We start from the raw sequence: 26,241 nt of genomic DNA on the forward strand, positions 1-26,241 counted from the left end.
AGATATACAATGAAACACACTGCTTTTAGAAGAAACACAGACTGGCATACAGCAAGTAATGGGAATCGAGTCACTTAGAACAGATTTTCAACTGATATAGTATATGCCTGTCGTATAGAGGTCTGTCTCCAGACACTTGTACACTTGGCAGAATGAATGAAGTCTTTATGCCTGACACATTGAGGGAGTGTGTAACCATACTAAGAGACTAATTAAAGCAGTATTCTGTTGTAAAAGGGGTTATGATCATGTGTATCAGTGGTTATTAATGGGTGTTGTGAATGTAAGCATGCTGTTACTGTAGCAGATCTGTATGACTAACCCTATGATGTTACTTAGCCTGTACTGTTTTCTGTAATTAGACAAAAAACATTCTGTCAGAGCAGTTAAGGAACATGTGACACCAAATGTATTTTGGAAACCTTGGATAATCATTCACCACCTTTGATTGCATAGGACCGTCTCTTTCCCCCTTACTGACTAACTTTATTCCCTTAACCCTTTCCTCCATTCCATTTTCTCTCTCTCTTTTCCCCTTATCCTCCTCCCTCTATCTCTCCATCTCTTGCAGTGGGATGCTATAAATGAGATGGATGAGTATTTCAGTCCCATCCACACGTACCAGGTGTGTAATGTGATGAGTCCCAGTCAGAACAACTGGCTGAGGACAGGCTGGATCCCTCGTGACGGAGCCAGGAGGATCTACATCGAGGTCAAGTTCACCCTCCGGGACTGTAACAGCATGCCTGGAGTCCTGGGAACCTGCAAGGTACAAGGGATAGGAGAGAGTGGTTGGGAATGTGGGATGAGGGAGGACGGGAGGGAAAAAGAGAGATGAAGATAAGTACGTGGTTTGCTTCAAAGATCAACACAGACTATTGACAGCTCTGTCTTTGATCATTTCTTTGTGTGTGTTATGATGAGCAGGAGACATTTAACCTGTACTACTATGAGTCGGACCGAGCTGTAGGCACGACCATCAGAGAGACCCAGTTCACCAAGATCGATACCATCGCTGCTGATGAGAGCTTTACTGGAGTGGACTTGGGAGTCAGGAGACTCAAACTCAACACAGAAGTATGCTAACTTATTTGAATATGCCATTCATGTTTTGAGTGAGCAGTGTTCCAGCGATGTGCTTGGTGCTGAAATGAGTGCCTTTCACAGTGCCACACCTGACTTTGCTCCCATTCCACATTTACTGAAACGTTTTGAGATGGATTAGTGTGATGTAATGTCCATTGTCTCCTCCCAGGTGCGAGGTGTGGGTCCCCTCACTAGACGAGGCTTCTACCTGGCCTTCCAGGACATCGGGGCGTGCATCGCCCTGACCTCGGTCAGGGTGTACTACAAGCGCTGCTCAGGCGTGGGCCGCAACCTGGCGGTGTTCACTGACGTAGTGACTGGCGCTGACTCCTCCTCCCTAGTGGAGGTCAGGGGTCAGTGTGTTGACCACGCCGAAGAGAGAGACACGCCCAAGATGTACTGCAGCGCTGAGGGGGAGTGGCTGGTGCCCATCGGGAGGTGTATATGCAGCGCGGGGTTTGAGGAGCACAGGGAGTCCTGCATCGGTGAGTCACACTCTGAATTAGGGACATATTTGGCTCTCTTGTTTTACATTATGTTACTGTCCTGCAGTTTTTATTTAATCTTACTTTACTTTACCTTATCTGTGTGTTTATGGTGAATGTTCAGCCTTGGACATTTTCTGTGTGGTTCAAGTTCTTTCAAACCCATAATAACTAGTCCAGCTATGGTTAGGTTGAATCGCTCATAGTCCTGAATAACCTTTCAACTTTTAAGATGATAAGCTGTGGTGAGTCATGAAAGATACCTCAAGTATTTTTTTTCATTCCTTGTCTTGCTTATATTTTTGTTTTGTTTATTTTCTCTGATGGACTGACTTCATTTAGGGACCTGTGCATATTTTAGGTTGCCAGGGTTATGGTAATTAAAAACGATTAATCACAGGCGCTGGATAATTAAAAGCGTTCTGTCGGCATAATGTGCCAAACGAACGAGGCACGGAACACTGGTTCACCTGCCTTGTTTCACACACACACACACACACACACACACACACACACACACACACGTCTCCACTCATCTACATACCTGTTTACAGTACCTGTTTACTGCCTGAAGGAAACACACTCACCTGCGAACAAGGCATTGACGGCTAGTGGCAAACACACACACAGAGTTTTGTTACGTTTTAGATGCTTATCTCATGAATCTCTCCATTTGTCTGTAGTCAAGACATCATCCTAGTGCTTTGTAGTAGCAGTAGTGGCTGTAGTAGAGAGCTGGTGTGTGTGTGTGTAGGACTTGTCTCTCTGTGACCAAACTGTGTCACTGTGCTAATTCACCTCTCTCCAGTCACGCACATCCCAGGACACGACACAAGTCGTTGCCATGCAGACAACCCTGAGCACAAGAGAGAGAACCCGAGAGAGAGAATGATAAAGAGAGAGATGGGTTAAGTGGATAAGCAGTATGTATGCAAGAGAAAATGAAAGTGTGTGTGTTTAAGTAGTTCTTCCCTAACAAAGGCTCACTAGAGCCCCTGGGTTTCACTGTAAGCATGAGATCATCTATCTGAATGATTGCATGATGTAGCATTAAAAGTGTCACAGAAAGGAAAGGGGGGAAATAGAAAAGGGTGAAGAGAAAGATAGAGGGAGGAAGAGGAGAGGAGAGACAGATCCCTCTCTTTGATATAGGAAGCTGGTCGACAGCTCTCTTGTCACGGTTAAAGTGACATTCGAAATAGCGCATGTCACTACTGTGTGTGTGTTTGTGTGTAAGCCCACCCCAGGGCTTTTGACTGCCGGGGAGAATAGAGTAAAATGGCCCATACAGAGAGATAGAGATACGGCGAGAGCGACTGAGGACACACTGTTATGGGCACACACACTTAGGCTGGTTGACTTGAGTGAATGTGATCAGGCTATCTGACCTTGTTACTGTCAGGGCTTTCGGAAGGATTGGACCAATACGCAGCGTGATCGTAGTTCCACATCTTTATTTCAATAGTGAAACTAATGCTATAAACAAACTTGGAATACAAAATAAGAAAGCCATGACGCAGAGCAGGCATACACTACTCACAAAATGAATCACCCACAAAACACCAGTGAGACAAACATCAACTTAATTACGGCCTCCAATTAGAGACAACGACAACCGGTTGCCTCTAATTGGAGGTCATGCCAAACAAAACTAATCCAGAAATACAAAACTAGAAACTAAACATATAAATACAAAAACAGACAAACACCCCCTGTCACGCCCTGACCTACTCTACCATAGAAAATAACAACTTACTATGGTCAGGACATGACAGTTACATAGAAAGAGGTGGGGACACACACACACACACACACACACACACATAGACAAGCAGAGAGAGAGACAGCGAGACAACGAGAGAGCAAGAGAGAGAGACAACGAGAGAGAGACAGCGAGAGAGAGACAGCGAGAGAGCGACAGCGAGAGAGCGAGACGGCGAGAGAGAGAGACGGCGAGAGAGAGAGAGAGAGAGACAGAAAGAGAAAAAGCGAGAGAGACTGACAGACTAAGACACAGAGACACAGAAAGAGAAAAAGCGAGAGAGACTGAGACACAGAGACACAGAGACACAGAAAGAGAAAAGGTGAGAGCGACTGAGAGACAGCGACACAGAGAGAGAGTAAGAGAAAAAGCGAGAGAGACTGATAGACAGAGACAGATCCCTCTCTTTGATACAGGAGGTCGGTCGACAGCTCTCTTGTCACGGTTAAAGTGACATTCGAAATAGCGCATGTCACTACTGTGTGTGTGTGTGTTTGCGTGTGTAAGCCCACCCCAGGGCTTTTGCCTGCCAGAGAGAATAGAGTAAAATGGCCCATACAGAGAGATAGAGATACGGCGAGAACGACTGAGGACACACTGATATGGGCACACACACTTAGCCTGATCACATTCACTCAAGTCAACCAGCCTATCTGACCTTGTTACATAGAAAGAGGTGGGGACATACACACACACACACACACACACACATAGACAAGCAGAGAGAGAGACAGTGAGAGAGAGAGAGAGAGAGACGGCGAGAGAGAGAGAGACGGCGAGAGAGAGAGAGACGGCGAGAGAGAGAGACGGCGAGAGAGAGAGACGGCGAGAGAGAGAGATGGCGAGAGAGAGACAGCTAGAGAGACACAGAGACACAGAGAGCGAAAAAGCGAGAGAGACTGAGAGACAGCAACACAGAGAGAGAGTGAGAGACTGAGACAGAGAGAGAGAGAGAGTGAGAGACTGAGACTGAGAGACTGAGACAGCCAGAGAGACTGAGACAGCCAGAGAGACAGCCAGAGAGACAGCCAGAGAGGCAGCCAGAGAGGCAGCCAGAGAGGCAGCCAGAGAGGCAGCCAGAGAGGCAGCCAGAGACAGCCAGAGAGACAGACAGCCAGAGAGACAGACAGCCAGAGAGACAGACAGCCAGAGAGACAGACAGACAGAGAGACAGACAGCGAGAGGGACAGCGAGCGAGAGAGACAGCGAGAGACAGCGAGAGAGAGCGTGACAGAGACAGCGAGAGACAGCGAGAGACACAGCGAGAGACACAGCGAGAGACACAGCGACAGAGACAGCGAGAGAGAGAGACAGAGAGAGACAGAGAGACAGCGAGAGAGACAGCGAGAGAGAGACAGAAACAGCGAGAGAGAGACAGAGACAGAGAGACAACGAGAGAGACAGAGAGAGAGACAGCGAGACAGAAACAGCGAGAGAGACAGAAACAGAGACAGAGACAGCGAGAGAGAGACAGAGACAGCGAGAGAGAGAGAGACACAGAAAGAGACTGCGAGAGAGCCAGAGAGACAGCGAGAGAGCCAGAGATACAGCGAGAGAGAGAGACAGAGAGACAGAGAGACAGAGACAGCGAGAGAGACAGAGAGACAGGGAGTGAGACAGAGACAGCGAGAGAGAGACAGAGAGACAGAAAGCGAGAGAGAGACAGGCAGCCAGAGAGACAGAGACAGCGAGACAGGGAGAGAGACAGAGACAGAAACAGCGAGAGAGACAGCGAGAGAGACAGCGAGAGAGACAGAGAGCGCGACAGACAGCGAGAGACAGCGAGAGAGAGACAGAGACAGAGACAGAGACAGCAAGACAGAGACAGCGAGAGAGAGCCAGAGAGACAGCGAGAGAGACAGAGAGACAGCGAGAGAGACAGAGAGACAGGGAGCGAGACAGAAACAGCGAGAGAGAGACAGAGAGACAGAAATCGAGAGAGCGACAGAGACGGCGACAGAGACAGCGACAGAGAGCGCGACAGAGACGGAGAGCGCGACAGAGACGGAGAGCGCGACAGAGACAGACAGAGAGAATAGAGTAAAATGGCCCATACAGAGAGATAGAGATACGGCGAGTGCGACTGAGGACACACTGATATGGGCACACACACTTAGCCTGATCACATTCACTCAAGTCAACCAGCCTATCTGACCTTGTTACATAGAAAGAGGTGGGGACATACACACACACACATAGACAAGCAGAGAGAGAGACAGCGAGAGAGAGACGGCGAGAGAGAGAGACGGCGAGAGAGAGAGAGACGGCGAGAGAGAGAGAGACGGCGAGAGAGAGAGACGGCGAGAGAGAGAGAGAGAGCGAGACAGCTAGAGAGACACAGAGACACAGAGAGCGAAAAAGCGAGAGAGACTGAGAGACAGCAACACAGAGAGAGAGAGAGTGAGAGACTGAGACAGAGAGAGAGTGAGAGACTGAGACTGAGAGACTGAGACAGCCAGAGAGACAGAGACAGCCAGAGACAGCCAGAGAGACAGCCAGAGAGGCAGCAAGAGAGACAGCCAGAGAGGCAGCCAGAGACAGACAGCGAGACAGAGAGAGAGACTGAGACAGCGAGAGAGAGACAGCGAGAGAGAGAGAGACAGACAGCCAGAGAGACAGAAACAGCGAGAGAGACAGCGAGAGAGACAGCGAGAGACAGCGAGAGACAGTGAGAGAGAGCGTGACAGAGACAGCGAGAGAGACAGCGACAGACAGCCAGAGAGACAGAAACAGCGAGAGAGACAGCGAGAGAGACAGCGAGAGACAGCGAGAGACAGTGAGAGAGAGCGTGACAGAGACAGCGAGAGAGACAGCGAGAGAGACAGCGAGACAGAGACAGAGAGAGAGACAGAGAGAGAGACAGCGAGAGAGACAGAGAGAGAGACAGCGAGAGAGACAGAGAGAGAGACAGCGAGAGAGACAGCGAGAGAGACAGAGAGAGACAGCGAGACAGAAACAGCGAGAGAGACAGAGAGAGAGACAGAGACAGCAAGAGAGAGACAGAGAGACAGCGAGAGAGAGACAGAGAGACAGCGAGAGAGACATTGAGAGAGACAGCGAGACAGCGAGACAGCGAGACAGAAACAGCGAGAATGACAGCGAGAGAGAGACAGAAACAGCGAGAGAGAGACAGCGAGAGAGACAGCGAGAGAGACAGCGAGAGAGACAGCGAGACAGAAACAGCGAGAGAGACAGAGACAGCAAGAGAGAGACAGAGACAGCAAGAGAGAGACAGAAAGACAGCGAGAGAGAGACAGAGAGACAGCGAGAGAGACATTGAGAGAGACAGCGAGACAGCGCGACAGAAACAGCGAGAATGACAGCGAGAGAGAGACAGAAACAGCGAGAGAGAGACAGATACAGCGAGAGAGAGAGACAGAGAGACAACGAGAGAGACAGAGAGAGAGACAGCGAGAGAGAGACAGAGACAGCGAGAGAGAGAGAGACACAGAAAGAGACTGCGAGAGAGCCAGAGAGGCAGCGAGAGAGCCAGAGATACAGCGAGAGAGAGACAGAGAGAGACAGAGAGACAGAGAGACAGAGACAGCGAGAGAGACAGAGAGACAGGGAGTGAGACAGAGAGAGAGAGACAGAGAGACAGAAAGCGAGAGAGAGACAGGCAGCCAGAGAGACAGAGACAGCGAGACAGGGAGAGAGACAGAGACAGAAACAGCGAGAGAGACAGCGAGAGAGACAACGAGAGAGACAGAGAGCGCGACAGACAACGAGAGACAGCGAGAGAGAGACAGAGACAGAGACAGCGAGAGAGAGCCAGAGAGACAGCGAGAGAGAGCCAGAGAGACAGCGAGAGAGAGCCAGAGAGACAGCGAGAGAGACAGAGACAGCGAGAGAGACAGAGACAGCGAGAGAGACAGAGAGACAGGGAGCGAGACATTAACAGCGAGAGAGAGACAGAGAGACAGAAATCGAGAGAGCGACAGAGACAGCGACAGAGACAGCGACAGAGAACGCGACAGCGACGGAGAGCGCGACAGCGACGGAGAGCGCGACAGAGACGGAGAGCGCGACAGAGACGGAGAGCGCGACAGAGACGGACAGAGAGAATAGAGTAAAATGGCCCATACAGAGAGATAGAGATACGGCGAGAGCGACTGAGGACACACTGATATGGGCACACACACTTAGCCTGATCACATTCACTCAAGTCAACCAGCCTATCTGACCTTGTTACATAGAAAGAGGTGGGGACATACACACACACACATAGACAAGCAGAGAGAGAGACAGCGAGAGAGACAGCGAGAGAGAGACGGCGAGAGAGAGAGACGGCGAGAGAGAGAGAGACGGCGAGAGAGAGAGAGAGACGGCGAGAGAGAGAGACGGCGAGAGAGAGAGAGACGGCGAGAGAGAGAGAGAGAGCGAGACAGCTAGAGAGACACAGAGACACAGAGACACAGAGAGCGAAAAAGCGAGAGAGACTGAGAGACAGCAACACAGAGAGAGAGTGAGAGACTGAGACAGAGAGAGAGTGAGAGACTGAGACTGAGAGACAGAGACAGCCAGAGAGACAGCCAGAGAGACAGCCAGAGAGACAGCCAGAGAGACAGCCAGAGAGGCAGCCAGAGAGACAGCCAGAGACTGAGACAGCGAGAGAGAGACAGCGAGAGAGAGAGAGACAGACAGCCAGAGAGACAGAAACAGCGAGAGAGACAGCGAGAGAGACAGCGAGAGAGACAGCGAGAGAGACAGCGAGAGACAGTGAGAGAGAGCGTGACAGAGACAGCGAGAGAGACAGCGAGACAGAAACAGCGAGAGAGAGACAGAGACAGCGAGAGAGAGACAGCGAGAGAGAGACAGCGAGAGAGACAGCGAGAGAGAGACAGAGACAGCGAGAGAGAGACAGAGAGAGAGAGACAGCGAGAGAGACAGAGAGAGAGACAGCGAGACAGAAACAGCGAGAGAGACAGCGAGAGAGACAGAGAGAGAGACAGCGAGACAGAAACAGCGAGAGAGACAGAGAGAGAGACAGACAGCGAGAGAGAGACAGAGAGACAGCGAGAGAGAGACAGAGAGACAGAGAGAGAGACATTGAGAGAGACAGCGAGACAGCGAGACAGCGAGACAGAAACAGCGAGAATGACAGCGAGAGAGAGACAGAAACAGCGAGAGAGAGACAGATACAGCGAGAGAGAGACAGAGAGACAACGAGAGAGACAGAGAGAGAGACAGCGAGACAGAAACAGCGAGAGAGACAGAAACAGAGACAGCGAGAGAGAGACAGAGACAGCGAGAGAGAGAGAGACACAGAAAGAGACTTCGAGAGAGCCAGAGAGACAGCGAGAGAGCCAGAGATGCAGCGAGAGAGAGAGACAGAGAGACAGAGAGAGAGAGACAGAGAGACAGAGACAGCGAGAGAGACAGAGACAGGGAGTGAGACAGAGACAGCGAGAGAGAGACAGAGAGACAGAAAGCAAGAGAGAGACAGGCAGCCAGAGAGACAGAGACAGCGAGACAGGGAGAGAGACAGAGACAGAAACAGCGAGAGAGACAGCGAGAGACACAGAGAGCGCGACAGAGAGCGCAACAGAGAGCGCGACAGACAGCGAGAGAGAGCGTGACAGAGACAGCGAGAGAGACAGAGACAGCGAGAGAGACAGCGAGAGAGACAGCGAGAGAGACAGCGACAGACAGCGAGACAGCGACAGACAGCGCGACAGAGACAGAGAGCGCGACAGAGACAGAGAGCGCGACAGAGACAGAGAGCGCGACAGAGACAGAGAGCGCGACAGAGACAGAGAGCGCGACAGAGACAGACAGAGAGAGCGCGACAGAGAGACAGAGAGAGAGCGACAATGGTATGATCATTTCAAAGACAAACAAACATATTTTAAATGAGTATAATTGGTGAGGTCTTTTTTTTATTTTTTAAATACCGGTTCCTCTTTAAATGACGTTCAGCTTATAAAGGCTTTATAAAGCCCTTCATTATGCCTTCATCAACACTACGTGAATGTTTTACAAAGCATCTATAACAGTATGTCATGCTTTATAAAGGGTTCATACATTTGGAATAACTGTGTGACACAATTACAAATGTCAAATGTGACATAACCCACTATGATGAATATGATATAAACATGTGCTTTATAAAGGATGACATGTTGTGCTGAAGGACGGCATATGCTCTAAAGTGATGTCATGTAAGTCACATTACACCTAATCTCAGACGCGTCTGCCCAAACGCGCGAAATGTCTGGTGGAACAATACATCAAACTTGGACTTCATTGGTTAGGTTTAAAATCTAATTTTAAGAAGATAAATTATGGAAATGGGCAGGGTTAAGCAATAATTATGACTTTTTGACTGTGTTAAGTAGTGACGATGAGAAATACTTTACTCACTAAGGTCACTCCTATAGAATTCTATGGTCACGCCCACTAAGGCCAACTTTGAATGGCTGATATCCCAGGCTTATATGTGCTGTGTGTGCAATAGCTTGGGGACAATGTTACAACAAAAAACACTTACCTTAATAACCTATTTGAGACACCTTCGGTCATTCATAACAGGTATATTTTCTGGGTGATTAAATATTGACTGGCTTTCATCAAGCTGCTCACTCAAGAAAAAGCTTCAAACTGCAACATGGTTCAGGTTATCAGTCAACCTACCAGGGTAGTTACAAACAGCACTGGAATTAAATCATCAACATCTATTGATCACGTCTTTACTGATGCTGCAGAAATTAGCTTGAAGGCAGTATCCAGATCCATCGGATGTAGTGATCACAATATAGCAGCCATATCTAGGAAAACCAACATTCCAAAAGCTGGGCCTAATATAGTGTATAAGAGGTAATTCAATACGTTTTGTAGTGATTCCTATGTTGTAGATGTAAAGAATATTTATTGGTCTGTGGCGTGTAATAAGGAGCAACCAGACACTGCACTTTCAAATCAAATCAAATGTTATTGATCACATACACATATTTAGCAGATGTTATTGTGGGTGTAACGAATTGCTTGTGTTCCTAGCTCCAACAGTGCAGTAATATCTAAAAATTCACAACAATACACGCAAATCTAAAATTAAATTAATGGAATTAAGAAATATATAAATATTAGGACGAGCAATGTCGGAGTGGCATTGACTAAAATACAGTAGAATAGAATACGGTATATACATATGTGATGAGTAAAGCAGTATGTAAACATTAATTAAAGTGACTAGTGTTCCATTATTAAAGCGGCTAGGGATTCCATGTCTATGTACAGTGGCTTGCGAAAGTGTTCACTCCCCTTGGCATTTTTCCTATTTTGTTGCCTTACAACCTGGAATTAAAATTGATTTCTTTGGGAGTATGTATAATTTCATTTACACCACATGCAAAAAAAAATATGTTTGTGGAACAAACAAGAAATAAGTGAAAACTGAAACGTGAGTGTGCATAACTATTCACCCCCTCAAAGTCAATACTTTGTACAGCACATTTTGCAGCAATTACAGCTGCAAGTCTCTTGGGGTATGTCTCTATAAGCTTGGCACATCTAGCCACTGGGATTTTAGCCCATTCTTCAAGGCAAAACTGCAACAGCTCCTTCAAGTTGGATGGGTTCCAATGGTGTACAGCAATCTTTAAGTCATACCACAGATTCTCAATTGGCTTGAGGTCTGGGCTTTGACTAGGCCATTGCAAGACATATAAATGTTTCGCCTTAAACCATTCAAGTGTTGCTTTAGCAGTATTCTTAGGGTCATTGTCCTGCTGGAAGATGAACTTCTGTCCCAGTCTCAAATCTCTGGAAGACTGAAACTGGTTTCCCTCAAGAATTTCCCTGTATTTAGCGCCATCCATCATTCCATCAATTCTGACCAGTTTCCCAGTCCCTGCCGATGAAAAACATCCCCACAGCGTGATGGTGTTCTCAGGGTGATGAAAGGTGTTGGGTTTGCACCAGACATAGCGTTTTCCTTGATGGCCAACAAGCTCAATTTTAGTCTCATCTGACCAGAGTACCCTCTTCCATATGTTTGGGGTGTCTCCCACATGCCTTTTGGTGAACACGAAACATGTTTGCTTATTTTTGTCTTTAAGCAATTGCTTTTTTCTGTCCACTCTTCCGTAAAGCCCAGCTCTGTGGAGTGTACGGCTTAAAGGGGTCCTATGGACAGATACTCCAATCTCCACTGTGGAGCTTTGCAACTGCTTCAGGGTTATCTTTGGTCTCTTTGTTGCCTCTCTGATTAATGCCCTCCTTGCCTGGTCCATGCGTTTTGGTGGGTGGTCCTGTCTTGGCAGGTTTGTTGTGGCGTCATATTCTTTACATTTTTTAATAATGGATTTAATGGAGCTCCGTGGGATGTTCAAAGTTTCAGATATTGTTTTATAACCCAACCCTGATCTGTCCTTCTCCGCAACTTTGTCCCTGACCTGTTTGGAGAGCTCCTTGGTCTTCATAGTGCCGTTTGCTAGTGGTGCCCCTTGCTCAGTGGTGTTGCAGACTCTGGGGCCTTTCAGAACAGGTGTATATATACTGAGATCATGTGACAGATCATGTTACACTTAGATTGCACACAGATGGACTTTATTTATCTAATTATGTGACATCTGAAGGTAATTGGTTGCACCAGATCTTATTTAGAGGCTTCATAGCAAAGTGGGTAAATACATATGCACGCACCACTTTTACATTTTCTATATTTTTTTGTTTTTTTTCTCTTTTTTTTTTCCACTTCACCAATTTGGCTATTTTGTGTATGTCCACTACATGAAATCCAAACAAAAATCTATTTAAATTACAGGTTGTAATGTAACAAAATAGGAAAAACGGCAAGGGGAGTGAATACTTATGAAAGGCACTGTATATAGGGCAGCAGCCACTAAGGTGCAGGGCTGAGTAAGTAACCTGATGGTAGCCAGCTAGTGATGGCTATTTAACAGTCTGATGGCCTTGAGATAGAAGCTGTTTTTCAGTCTCTCGGTCCCAGCTTTGATGCACCTGTACTGACCTCGCTTTCTGGATGATAGCGGGGTGAACAAGCCGTGGCTCGGGTGGTTGATGTCCTTGAGGATCTTTTTGGCCTTCCTGTTACATCGGGTGCTGTAGGTGTCCTGAAGGGCAGGCAGTGTGGGCCAGACGGATTGCCAAGGCGTGTACTCAGAGCATGTGTGGACCAACTGGTGTCTTCACTGACATTTTCAAACTTTCCCTGACCGAGTCTGTATTACCCACATGTTTCAAGCAGACCACCATAGTCCCTGTGCACAAGAATGCAAATGTAACCTGCCTAAATGACTACTGCCACGTAGCACTCACGTTGGTAGCAATGAGGTGCTTTGAAAGGCTGGTCATGGCTCACATCACCACCATCATTCCTGAAACCCTAGACCCACTCCAATTCGCAAACCATCCCAACAGATCCACAGATGACACAATCTCGATCGCACTCCACACTGCCCTTTCCCACCTGGACAAAAGGAAGACCTATGAGTGAATGCTATTTATTGACTACAGCTCAGAGTTCAACACCATAGTGCCCACTAAGCTTATCACTAAGCTAAGGACCCTGGGACTAAACACTTCCCTCTGCAACTGGATCCTGGACTTCCTGACAGGCCGCCCCCAGGTGGTAAGGGTAGGCAACAACACATCTGCCATGCTGATCCTCAACACCAGAGCCACTCAGGGGTGTGTGCTTAGTATCCCTCCTGTACTCTCTGTTCACCCACGACGTCGTGGTCAAGGACTACTCCAACTCCATCATTAAGTTTGCTAACGACACAACAGTGGTAGGCCTGATCACCGACAACGATGAGACAGCTTATAGGGAGGTCAATAACCTCTCCCGCAATGTGATCAAGACCATGGAGATGATCGTGGACTACAGGAAAAGGAGAGCCGAACAGGCCCCCATTAACATTGAGGGTGCTGTAGTGGAGCGTGTCGAGAGTTTCAAGTTCCTTGGTGTCCACATCACCAACAAACTATCATGGTCCAAACACACCAAGACAGTCGTGAAGAGGGCACGACAACACCTTTTCCCCCTCAGGAGACTGAAAAGATTTGGCATTGGTCCCCAGATCCTCAAAGTTCTACAGCTGCACCATCGAGAGCATCCTGACCGGTTGCATCACTGCCTGGTATGGCAACTGCTCGGCATCCGACCGTAAGGTGCTACAGAGGGTAATGCACACTCTACCTCCATGTTATAAGACTGCTGAACAATTAATTAAAGGGCCACCTGGACTATTTACATTGACCCCCCCCCCCCCCATTTGTTTTCACGCTGCTTCTACTCGCTGTTTATTATCTATGCATTGTCACTTTACCCCAACCTACATGTACAAACTACCTTGACTAACCTGTACCCACTCAAATTGACTCCTGTATATAGCCTCGTTATTGTTATGTTTATTTAGTCAATATTTTCTTAACTCTATTTCATGAACTGCATTGTTGGATAAGGGCTTGTAAGTAAGCATTTCACAGTAAAGTCTACACTTGTTGTATTCGGCGCATGTGACAAATAAAATTGTATTTTATTTGATTGAAGTAGCTACAGTACGTAATCTAACTCAACACTTAACTACTACAAACTAATTTAAATTACAATAAATAAAGATTACTTGGCTTGTTTTTTTCAATCCAGTGGAAGCACAAGTGGTGCATTTGATTTGCGAACTCATCACATGATCAACATCTTCTTCGATGAGTTTTAACAACGGTTGGCATCCAATAAATGTTGCATTACCGCCACCTATTAGATTGTTGTATAACTCCCTTATACTTTGCTTGGAAAAATAAAAAAAGAATCAACAAACTATTTAATACCCTACGATCTAACCCTACACTCACTAAAAACCCACCACCCTGCGATCTAACCCTACACTCACTAAAAACCCACCACCCTGCGATCTAACCCTACACTCACTAAAAACCCACCACCCTGCGATCTAACCCTACACTCACTAAAAACCCACCACCCTACGATCTAACCCTACACTCACTAAAAACCCACCACCCTGCGATCTAACCCTACACTCACTAAAAACCCACCACCCTACGATCTAACCCTACACTCACTAAACCCCACCACCCTGCGATCTAACCCTACACTCACTAAAAACCCACCAACCTGCGATCAATCCCTACACTCACTAAAAACCCACCACCCTGCGATCTAACCCTACACTCACTAAAAACCCACCAACCTGCGATCAATCCCTACACTCACTAAAAACCCACCACCCTACGATCTAACCCTACACTCACTAAAAACCCACCAACCTGCGATCAATCCCTACACTCACTAAAAACCCACCACACTACTCCACTATTTAAATATATCTAGTCCTACCTCAGGCCAACAGCCTGAAAGGACGGGACACCAGCACACTTTCTATACTGCCTCAGCATAAGACAGCTTCTGCACTACTCTAACCCTGGAAACCTCTGGGCATCCATACAATTAACACATATCACTACTTTCCCCAATGCTACACATTCCTTTGTCTCATACCCTTCTGCACACTTCTCACAGCTAGGAGCCTCCCTCCTACACACTGCTGCCACATGCCCATAAGCTTGACACCTGTAACAATGTAATGTATTCAGCACAAAAGCTTGTATGGTAAAACGTATATATCCTAACATCACTTTCTCGGGCAAAGACTGAACATCAAAACTCAAAAGAACAGACAACTCTATTGTTTCACCACTCACGCCACCCTGTCTGCATCGCACCAAACGACGAGCATCACACCAAACGACGAGCATCACACCAAACGACGAGCATCACAAACACCGGGAATCTTCCCCTTCAGTTGGTCAACTTTTACATTTACCGCCACCCCAGTAACCACTCCTTTTAGTTAAGCCCTTTTCTTGAGAGCAAAACAATTCATATCTCTTGTCCCCATTCGCTTTAACACGGACCACCTGCTCACTCTGACCATCAGAAACAAACAATTATCACCAGACCACTTCTGGTTACTTTCACCGATTCCACAGCACCCAACTCTGTTTTCACCCACCCTGAAACGACAAATGGATCAGACAAAGGCAAGGGTCCACTTTTTCCAAAAATGTCACTCCATCCGTCACAGACTCATCTTTATCCTGACCCTCGGTGCAAGCCTTGGGCTCAGAACTTCACCACACCTACCCCCGACGATTCTATTTCTCCTCCTGTCTTCGATCTGGCGTCCAGCTCATTCTGCTTACACTTTCTACCATTCTTCTTTAACAAACCATCTCCCTTTTTCCCAACATTTTTAACCGATTCAAGCTCTCCCGCTTCCTCTCTCTCTCTTTGACCTCCTCGTTAAATGTTATGATGAAGCCTGTTGAATGTTATTAATCACCCTAATGCCTGTGTTTTTATTTGTTTCTATATTTACTGCAGTTTGGTTAATAAAATCCAGATGATTCTAAATATATCTATTGTCCTTGTTACATGGTTGCATACAATGAAATGCAATGTTTTGGGGTAAATCTCGGAGGGATTTTGATAGTAAACTAAACTAGTTTATATGGAAACCGATGTGCCTCTTCAACCCTGTTACAGTATTCAACCCTGTCACCCTAGTCTCAACCCCGTCACATGACAATATTTGTTAAATAAAATGGCAAAGATTAATAAATATGAATTGAATGTTTTCTGAGCTCAGTCTGAAATGTTAAGGACAATCCCAAGAACATTAGATTTATGTCAAAATTCTGAATTAAAAGCATTTTTTTATTTAAATGATGAGCCCGCTGACGTGTCTATTTCAGGGTTTAATATAGCAACATTCTGAGATTTTACAAACATTTTATATTTATAATAATTGAATTAGTTTGGGGGGGGGGACATGTGATTTAGGTAAATGTTGATTTTATACCAAGTATCTTTTATAATCATATTCGGGGTTGAAGATGTCCAAATCAGACATAAATGGACAATTATAAAAGCGTTTTAATGCCTGATGTGGGAAAATATGTTTTCTTGAAGGTTTAGTATTTACTTAGTGTTGTGGGGTGTTCAGAAAATGCATTTATTCTAGTAAAAAAAAGTTTTTTTTTTTTTAAATATTACAGCAGCCCAAGAATGATCCATATATGAAAAATGATTGCCTAAACAGTAACAATGATTCATATTTGTTCATATTTAAGTGTCACGTCCTGACCCTTGTAAGAGGTCATTTGCCATAGTAGAGTGGTCAGGGCGTGACAGGTGGGTGTTTTGGGTGGTTTTGGGTTTTCTGTTTATATGTGGGGTTTTTCTAGATTTCTATTTCTAGGTTTTGTTTTCTATGTTTTGGCCGGGTATGGTTTCCAATCAGAGGCAGGTGTCTTTCATTGTCTCTGATTGGAAGCCATACTTAGGCAGCCTGTTTTTCCTTTGGGTTTTGTGGGTAGTTGTTTTCCGTTTTGTCAGTGTGTACCTTACGGAACTGTTGTCGGTCGTTTTATTGTTTTGGTTCAAGTGTCTTCATTAAAAGTTTAAAATGAGCACTATACACGCTGCGCCTTGGTCTACTCATTTCGACGCCAGTGACATTAAGTGACATTTGCATTACATGTGGGTTTTAAAACATGTCCCAAGGTCAAATAAATCTCTCCAATGGAAATCACTGTATATGGAATACATATTGGCTTAGAGCAAGACCTATTCTGGGTGAAACAGTAAAAGTATTGTCAGGAATACTCAGTAGGATCTATAGAATGTATATGATATGGTGTTATTTCATGGGGCTCTGATTAATACGGAGTGTTGCTGCCCTTTTACTCCACCCATTCCATTGGACTCCGAATCACGTCACATATGGCTTAATGCACTACAGAAAACAACAGTGCACGGCATGCTCACTGAATTAAAGGGCAACTACAGTTAAAAATCGAAGTTTATTCGATTTTTCTCAGACCTCAAGTCATCCCCTGACGTGGTTTAAGCATTGTTGTGAAAAACAGAAAATCAAATGTTTTTTATTAAAAAGGTGTGATTTTTTTGTTGTTGAAAAAAACTAATGTAGGCAAACAATAAAAACGGATTTTAAAAGGCCCTACCAAAGTTTTTTTTTGTTGCTTTTTACTCTTTAGAGTGTATGCATCCTGCAGCACAGCATTTTGGGGGATGTTGAGGTCAGGTCCAATATTCATTATTCACCCAAGAGGGAAAGAGGTTGGGCAATCCTAGAAATGTTTTATTGTTATATAATATAAACAATTTAGCAGAAACTTTTATCCAAAGCAACTTACAGTCATGCATGAATACATTATTCCATATGGGTGGTCCCATGAATTGAACCCAATATCCTGGAGTTGCAATGCTCTACCAAGATGCATGACAGGGTTAAATGCTTTGTGAAGCCTCAATTTAATATGATTTATAAGTTCATATTTGACATAGTGGGTTGTCATATTTGACATTGGTGGTTATGTCACACATTTATGCCACATTTATGAACCCTTTATAAAGCATTACATACTGTTATAGATGATTTGTAACACATTTATGTAGTCTTTATGAAGGCTTTATGAAGCCGTCCAGTACCATACTCTACAGGAATGTCCATCCAAATCATCTTGGCTCCTGGACTCTGTCCACATATTTCAAGGATGCATTGAAACAATGACTGGTAAATGATCCAAGACCAGCTCAGTTAATCCCTACCATTGTACCAATGAGTTGTCATAATGCTGCATCAAATGTACATGATCTTAGGGGCATTGGCAAACACAATGTAAGTAATTTAATTTATGTACCCCTAATTGCACCGAATACATCTGTTTATCTTACAGATGTTGTAAGCATTAGTCATGATCCTATAAACCAGAGTTACACTGTTAGCACTGAGGTGGTGTGCAATAGTAGGAAGACCACTTTATGCGGCTCACCCTGCACTATCAGCTCCAATGTAAATAACATGAGTAAGTCTACCTCTGATACGCTTCCCAGTAAAGCATTAAAAACAATCAAGCAACCCAGAAAAGTGCTAAAATACTACATATTAACATATGTAGCCTAAGAAACAAGGTCCATGAAGTCAATAACTTGCTTGTAACAGATTACATTCATATTCTGACTATCTCTGAAACACACTTCGATAATACCTTTGATGATACAGTGGTAGCAATACATGGTTATAACATCATCTACCGAAAATACAGAAATGCCAACGGAGGCGGTGTTGAGATCTATATTCAGAACCACATTCCTGTAAAGCTTAGAGACAATCTAATGTTAAATACTGTTGAAGTAATATGGCTACAGGTTCATCAGCCTCACCTAAAGCCCATTCTTGTGGGAAGCTGCTATAGACCACCAAGTGCTAACGGTCAGTATCTGGACAATATGTGTGAAATGCTTGACAATGTATGTGATATCAACAGAGAAGTATATTTTCTGGGTGATTTAAATATTGACTGGCTGTCATCAAGCTGCCCACTCAGTAAAAGAATTCACACTGTAACCAGTGCCTGAAACCTGGATCAGGTTGTCAGTCAACCTACCAGGGTAGTTACAAACAGCACAGGAATTAAATAATCATCATGAATTGATCACATCTTTACTAATGCTGCAGAAATTTGCTCTGAAGCAGTATCCAAATCCATAGGATGTAGTGATCACAATATAATAGCCATATCGGAAAACCAAAGTTCCAAAGGCTGGGCCTAATATAGTGTATAAGAGGTCATACAAGAAGTTTTGTAGTGATTCATATGTTGATGATGTGAAGAATATTTGCTGTTCTGTGGTGTGTAATGAAGAGCAACCAGACGCTGCAAATGACACATTTATGAAACGACTTATTCCAGTTACTAATAAGCATGCACCCATTAAGAAAATTACTGTAAAAACTGTTACATCCCATTGGATTGATGAGGAATTGAAAAACTGTATGTTTGAGAGGGATGAGGCAAAAGGTAGCCTTCCCTGTAGCTCAGTTGGTAGAGCATGGTGTTTGCAACACCAGGGTTGTGGGTTCGATTCCCACGGGGGGCCAGCACAGAAAAATAATGTATGAAATGAAATGTATGCATTCACTACTGTAAGTCGCTCTGGATAAGGGCGTCTGCTAAATGACTAAAATGTAAATGTAGGTATGGCAATTAAGTCTGGCAGCCCAAATGATTGCCAAACATACTGCAAATTAAGAAATCATGTGACTAAACTAAATAAAAATAAAAATAAACTACACTATGAAACAAAGGTAAATTATATAAAGAATGATAGTAAAAAGCTTTGGGCCACCTTAAATGATATTTTGGGGAAAATGGTAAACTCGGCTCCTTCATTGATTGAATCAGATGGCTCATTCATCACAAAGCCCACTGACATTGCAACTAATTTAATGACTTTTTCATTGGCAAGATAAGCAAACTTAGGGATGACATGCCAGCAACAAACGCTGACACTACACATCCAAGTATATCGGACCAAATTATGAAAGACAAGAATTGTACTTTTGAATACCGTAAAGTCAGTGTGGAAGAAAAATATTGTTGTCTATCAACAATGACAAGCCATCAGGGTCTGACAATCTGGATGGAACATTTCTGAGGGTAATAGCAGACGATATTGCCACTCCTATTTGCCACATCTTCAATTTAAGACTACTAGAGAGCGTGTGCCCTCAGGTCTGGAGAGAAGCTAAAGTCATTCCACTACCCAAGAATAGTAAAGCCCCCTTTACTGGCTCAAATAGCCGACCAATCAGCTTGTTACCAACCCTTAGTAAACTTCTGGAAAAATTTGTATTTGACCAGATACAATGCTATTTCACAGTAAACAAATTGACAACAGAATTTCAGCATGCTTATAGGGAAGGACACTCAACAAGCACAGCACTTACACAAATGACTGATTGGCTGAGAGAAATTGATGATAAACGATTGTGGGGGCTGTCTTGTTCGACTTCAGTGCAGCTTTTGACATTATCGATCATAGTCTGCTGCTGGAAAAACGTATGTGTTATGGCTTTACACGCCCTTGTCACGTCCTGACCAGTATAAGGGGTTATTTGTTATTTTAGTTTGGTCAGGACGTGGCAGGGGGTGTTTGTTTCATGTGGTTTGGGCTAGGTATTTAGGTAGAGGGGTATTTGTTTTATATGGTTCGAGGTGTGTGTGTACTTAGAGGGGTGTTGTATTTATGTGTTCCGGGGTTTTTGGTTTATGTTCTTGTTTTGTATTCTAGGTTGTCTATGTTGTGTATTTCTTTGTTGGCCTGGTGTGGCTCTCAATCAGGAACAGCTGTACATCGTTGTTTCTGATTGAGAGTCATACTTAAGGAGCTTGTTTTTCACCTGTCCCTTTGTGGGTAGTTATCTTTGCGCTGCTGTTAGTTTAGCCAGCAAAACTGTCATTCTGTCGCTTCTTTGTTTTTCTCGTTTTTTTCCCCGTGTTCACGTTTAAATAAAATAAGGATGAGCACGCAACGCGCTGCGCCTTGGTCTCTACATTACGACTACCGTGACAGCCCTGCTATAATGTGGATAAAGTGTTACTTGTCTAACAGAACACTGAGGGTGTTCTTTAATGGAAGCCTCTCAAATATAATCCAGTTAGAATCAGGAATTCCACAGGGGAGCTGTTTATGCCCCTTGCTTTTTTTCAATTTTTACTAATGACATGCCACTGACTTTGAGTAAAGCCAGAGTGTCTATGTGTGCGATGACTCAACACTATACATGTCAGCTACTACAGCAACTGAAATGACTGCAACACTCAACAAAGAGCTGCAGTGAGTTTCAGAGAGGGTGGCAAGGAATAAGTTATGCCTAAATATTTCTGAAACTAAACGCATTGTATTTGGAACAAAACACTCACTAAACCTCAACTAAATCTTGTAATAAATTATGTGGAAATGGATCAAGTTGAGATGACTAAACTGCTTGGAGTAACCCAAGATTGTAAACTGTCATGGTCAAAACATATTGATGCAGTAGTAGCTAACATGGGGAGAAGTCTGTCTATAATAAAGCGATGCTCTGCCTTCTTAACACTATCAACAAGGCAGGTCCTACAGGCCCTAGTTTTGTCGCACCTTGACTACTATTCAGTCATGTGATCAGGTTCCACAAAAAAAGGACTTGGGAAAATTGCAATTGGCTCAAAACAAGGCAGCATGGCTGCCCTTGGATGTACACAGAGAGCTAATATTAATAATATGCATGTCAATCTCTCCTGGCTGAAAGTGGAGGAGAGAAATTGAAAAAACAGATAAACACCTTATGGAACAGCGGGGACTGTGAAGCAACACAAACATTGGCACAGACATGCATACACACACACACGATAACATATGCAATATACAAACACATGGATTTAGTACTGTAGATATGTGGTAGTGGTGGAGTAGGGGCCTGAGGGCACGCAGTGTGTTGTGAAATCTGTGAACGTATTGTAATGTCTTTAAAATTGTATAAACTGCCTTGAATAAACTGCCTAAACTGCATTGGCAGCAGCTAATGGGGATCCATAATAAATATACATATAAATAAGTTTCAAGTCATTTTAAGCGGTGTCACGTCCTGGCCAGTATAAGGGTTAATTGTTATTGTAGTTTGGTCAGGACGTGGCAGAGGGTATTTGTTTTATGTGGTCCGGGGTGGTGTTTTGGAAAAAGGGTGTTTGATTTAATATTTCCGGGTTTTTGGTTTATGATCTATGTTTATGTATTTCTATGTGTTGTCTAGTAAGTGTGTTTCTATGTGGAGTTAATTGGGGTGGACTTCCAATTGAAGGCAGCTGTGTGGTGTTGCCTTTGATTGGAAGTCCTATATTAGTTGGGTGTGTTTGTCTGTGTGTTTGTGGGAAATTGTTCTGTGTTTAGCCTTGTGCCTTGCCAGACTGTCAGTGGATCGTTCGTTCTCTTGTTTGTTGTTTTTTTGTTCGTTTTTGATTTAATAAATGTTCAAAATGAACAAACACAGTCCTGCTGCATTTTGGTCCTCCTTCACCGACGATAACCGTGACAAGCGGAACCATTTTGGTCAGTTATGTCATTATTTTTGGTTACCCTTGATTTTATTCAGGTACTAGACTGTGTCAAATATGTCTTGAATAAACTATGCTTTCCAAGGGACCAAAAAATATCAGAGTGAAATATTTAGTTTTTCATATTTACATAAATTGTCAGGCAATTCCGACAGTTCCTCTATGAGAATCCCCAAAGCTGTCTGTTTTTGAATTGCATTTTCCCAGCTGTGTGTCTGTGTGTGTGTGCGTGTGTGTGTGCGTGTGTGTGTGTGTGTGTGCGTGCATGAGTGTTTCACAGCGGCTGGCAGCTCTTGTAATTTGTCACTTTTCTCTCTTAGACAACAATTACTGGCTCTTCCAGACACTGAGGGATTGTGGGTTTGTTTGGGGCCTCTTTGACTCTCCGGTAAGCGCACATTCATCCCTGTCACTCAGAGAGAAAGAGAGAGAGAGAGAGGGTAGAGAGATGGAAGGGGTAGAGAGATGGAGGTGGTAGAGAGGGAGAGAGAGATGGAGGGGGTAGAGAGGGAGAGATTGAAGGAGTGGTAGAAAGAAAAGGGAAAGAGAAAGGAGAGAAAGAGGGAGACTTTTCCACGTAATGTGATCATTATCTGTCAATGGCCGCTGTAGAAAATATCACAGAGAGGCGCAGCGAGTCAACAACGAATATTTAATTCGCATTTATTATTTATTAAATTCATCACACAAAGACGATCCTGAAAGGGGACTTTTATACTGCCTGTCCTTTCATTGGCCTGTCAACACCTCCCCCCTTCCTCTGTCTCTCTCTTTCTCTCTTTCTCTCACACACACAAATGCCCCAACACACACACACATTCGGAAAGTATTCAGACCCCTTGACTCATTCCACATTTTGTTACATTTCAGCTTTTTCCTAAAATGGATTAAATAGATTTTTTTCCTCATCAATTTACCCCATAATGACAAAACAAAAACAGGTTTTTAGAAATGTTTGCAAATGCATTCAAATTTAAAAACTGAAATAACACATTTACATAATATCATACCTCAGGATAAGACCCAGATGCAGAGGAGTCTTGTTCTGAGCACAGACAGTGCAGGCGGCGACGAATGCTGAGAAATCAGGGACCATGCTGGGCCACCAAAAGGGTTGCTGCACCAAGACCAGGGTCCGACGGGAGCCAGGGTGGCAGGCAAGCCTGGAGGAATGAGCCCATTCCAGGACCGGAAGGCGGGCAGCCCCCAAGCTCATCCTTAACCTCCTCCGATAATCCATGCAGGAATGTGTCGAACAGGGATTCCAGGTTCCAGGCTCTCGCTGCAGCCAACATGCGGAAATAAACCGCATAGTCCGCCACACTGCGGGAGTGAAGCTGGAATAACTTCTGGGCAGTCGCTCTCCCTGACAACGGAGAATCTAAGACCTTATTTACTTCAGCCACGAACTCCTCCAGGCCGAAACACACGGCAGATTGTTGTTCCCACAACGCCGAAGCCCCGGCGAGAGCCCTCCTGGACATTAGCGTTATGAGCTTCAAGCGGTCCAAGGGGACGGAAGAGGGCTGCAGCTCGAAGATGAGGGAACATTGTGAAAGAAACGCCTGACAGGTTCCTGACCCTCCAGCGGAGTGTTCTAGAGGAGGTAAGCGGGGTTCTCGGGAAGCCATTGTGGTCTGGAGAGATGCACTACTGACAGCAGTGTTACTGAGGGGCTGTGAGTTTACTGTTGTGGCAGGCTGCCTTACAGATAATCCACGGACTTGCTCCAGCAATGCATTCAGGGCACGGTCATGGGGTTCTGCCAAGGTCTGGAATCCTTCCATAACACCTTGAAGTAACTCCTCGTGTCTCCCAATGGTGGCTCCTTGGGAGGAGACGGCGTTGCGTTGCTGGTCCGAGTCTACTGGGTCAGTCATGGCCAGTTCGTACAATCAGACCTCAGGATAAGACCCAGATACAGACAGTTTGAAATAATCAGTAATCCAAGGCATAATCTGTAATCTAAGGCAGTGTCAAGAGGTACAGAACGGCAGGCAGGCTCAGGGTCAGGGCAGGCAGAATGGTAAAAAACGGGAGAACTAGAAAACAGGAACTAACGAGAAACAGGAGCACGGGGAAAAATACTGGTAGGGTTGAACGAGACAATACGAACTGGCATTAGACAAACAGAAAACACAGGTATAAATGCACAGGGGATAATGGGGAAAATGGGCGACACCTGGGGGGTGGAGACAAGCACAAGACAGGTGAATCAGATCAGGGTGTGACACATAAGTATTCAGACCCTTTACTCAGTACTTTGTTGAAGCACCTTTGGCAGTGATTACAGCCTCTAACATTTTGGTATGACGCTACAAGCTTGGCACACCTGTATTTGGAGAGTTTCTGCTATTCTTCTCTGCAGATCCTCTCAAGCTCTGTCAGTTTGGATGGGGAGCGTCGTTGCACAGCTATTTTCAGGTCTATCTATGTTCAATCGGGTTCAAGTCCGGGCTCTGGCTGGGCCACTCAAGGACATTCAGAGACTTGTCAAGACAATGCAGGAGTGGCTTCGGGTCGTTGTCCTGTTTGAAGGTGAACCTTCACCCCAGTCTGATGTCCTGAGCACTCTGGAGCAGGTTTTCATCTAGGATCTCTCTGTGCTTTGCTCCATTCATCTTTCCCTAGATCCTGACTAGTCTCCCATTCCTCCCCACAGCATGATGCTGCCACCACTATGCTTCACCGTAGGGATGGTGCCAGGTTTCCTCCAGACATGACACTTGACATTCAGGCCAAAGAGTTCAATCTTGGTTTCATTAGACCAGATAATCTTTTTTCTCATGGTCTGGGAGTCCTTTAGGTACCTTTTGGCAAACTCCAAGCAGGCTGTTGTGCCTTTTACTGAGGAGTGGCTTCCGCCTGGCCTGATTGGTGGAGTGCTGCAGAGATGGTTGTCCTTCTGGATGGTTCTCTCATCTCCACAGAGGAACTCTGGAGCTCTGTCAGAGTGACCATTGGGTTCATGGTCACCTCCCTGAACAATGCCCTTTTCCCCTGATTGATCAGTTTGGCCGGGAGGCCAGCTCTAGGAGTCTTGGTGGTTCCAAACTTCTTCCATTTAAGAATGATGGAGACCACTGTGTTCTTGGGAACTGACAGTGCTTCTTGGGATCTTCAATCTTCAATTGTGAGTGATTGTCTGTTGTATTGTGGTCCGTATTTGTGGGCTTGGTAATTCTCTTGTATTTTGATGACTTTGAGTAAAGTTATTTTTATTTACTCATCTCTGCTGTCCTGCGCCTGACTCCTCTGCACCAGCTACACATAGATCCTTACAAGGAAAAACTCCCTAGAAAGACAGAAACCTAGGAAAAAGAGGAACCAGGCTCTGAGGTGTGGCCAGTCCTCTTCTGGCTGTGCCAGATGGAGATTGTAAGAGTACCACATCATTCTTCAAGATGCTCACTTGAGTGTATCATATAGTTATAATCACTGTCTAAAATAATTGGAGGGGGAATGCAGAGTTGAGATGATAAGAGCCTTAAGAAATTGAATATGAACTCGTCGTGTCCTAATGTGATCGTGTAAACATCTCGTGATCAACAGCAGTGTTTCTGTTGTGAGATGAACGACACAAGGCCACTAGAAAACTCCCACACACACAGTGATACCCTCAGGGTAGGAAAACACATTGACATTTTAGTCATTTAGCAGATGTTCTTATCCAGAGCGACTTAAAGTGAGTGCATTCATCTTAATATTGCTCGGTGGGACAACCCCATCACAGTCATAGTAAGTACATTTTCCCTCAATAAAGTAGCTATCAAGAGAAGTCAGAGCTAGTAAGGGGGAAAAGAGTCAAGTGTGAGTTTTAGTTCACAAAAGGCATTTTTTTGGGGGGGGGGGGGGGGGGGTCGGGGTGAGCAGGGGGTGTGAAGGGGGGTTGCTGTGGGTTTATTTAAGATACTCTTTGAAGAGGTAGGGTTTCCGGTGTTTTCGGAGAGTGAGCAGGGACTG

At 45.0% G+C, this 26,241-nt stretch overlaps 1 protein-coding gene across 1 annotated transcript in view; it reads left to right on the top strand.

Moving 5' to 3' along the window:
• Nucleotides 1-582: 582 nt before the first annotated feature.
• The window catches only part of LOC106583107 (ephrin type-A receptor 8), a 51,575-nt gene continuing 25,916 nt past the window's right edge, over nucleotides 583-26,241 (top strand). Inside the window, exons 1-3 of the mRNA XM_082967461.1 lie at nucleotides 583-769; nucleotides 928-1,077; nucleotides 1,256-1,571. Of these exons, the coding sequence (XP_082823587.1) occupies nucleotides 590-769; nucleotides 928-1,077; nucleotides 1,256-1,571 (646 nt within the window). The 5' untranslated portion in view covers nucleotides 583-589. The remainder of the gene's footprint in view (nucleotides 770-927; nucleotides 1,078-1,255; nucleotides 1,572-26,241) is intronic.

The sequence above is a fragment of the Salmo salar genome, chromosome 22 (assembly GCF_965601325.2).
Source record: "Salmo salar chromosome 22, fSalSal1, whole genome shotgun sequence".
In the NCBI taxonomy this organism is placed as follows: Eukaryota; Metazoa; Chordata; class Actinopteri; order Salmoniformes; family Salmonidae; genus Salmo; species Salmo salar.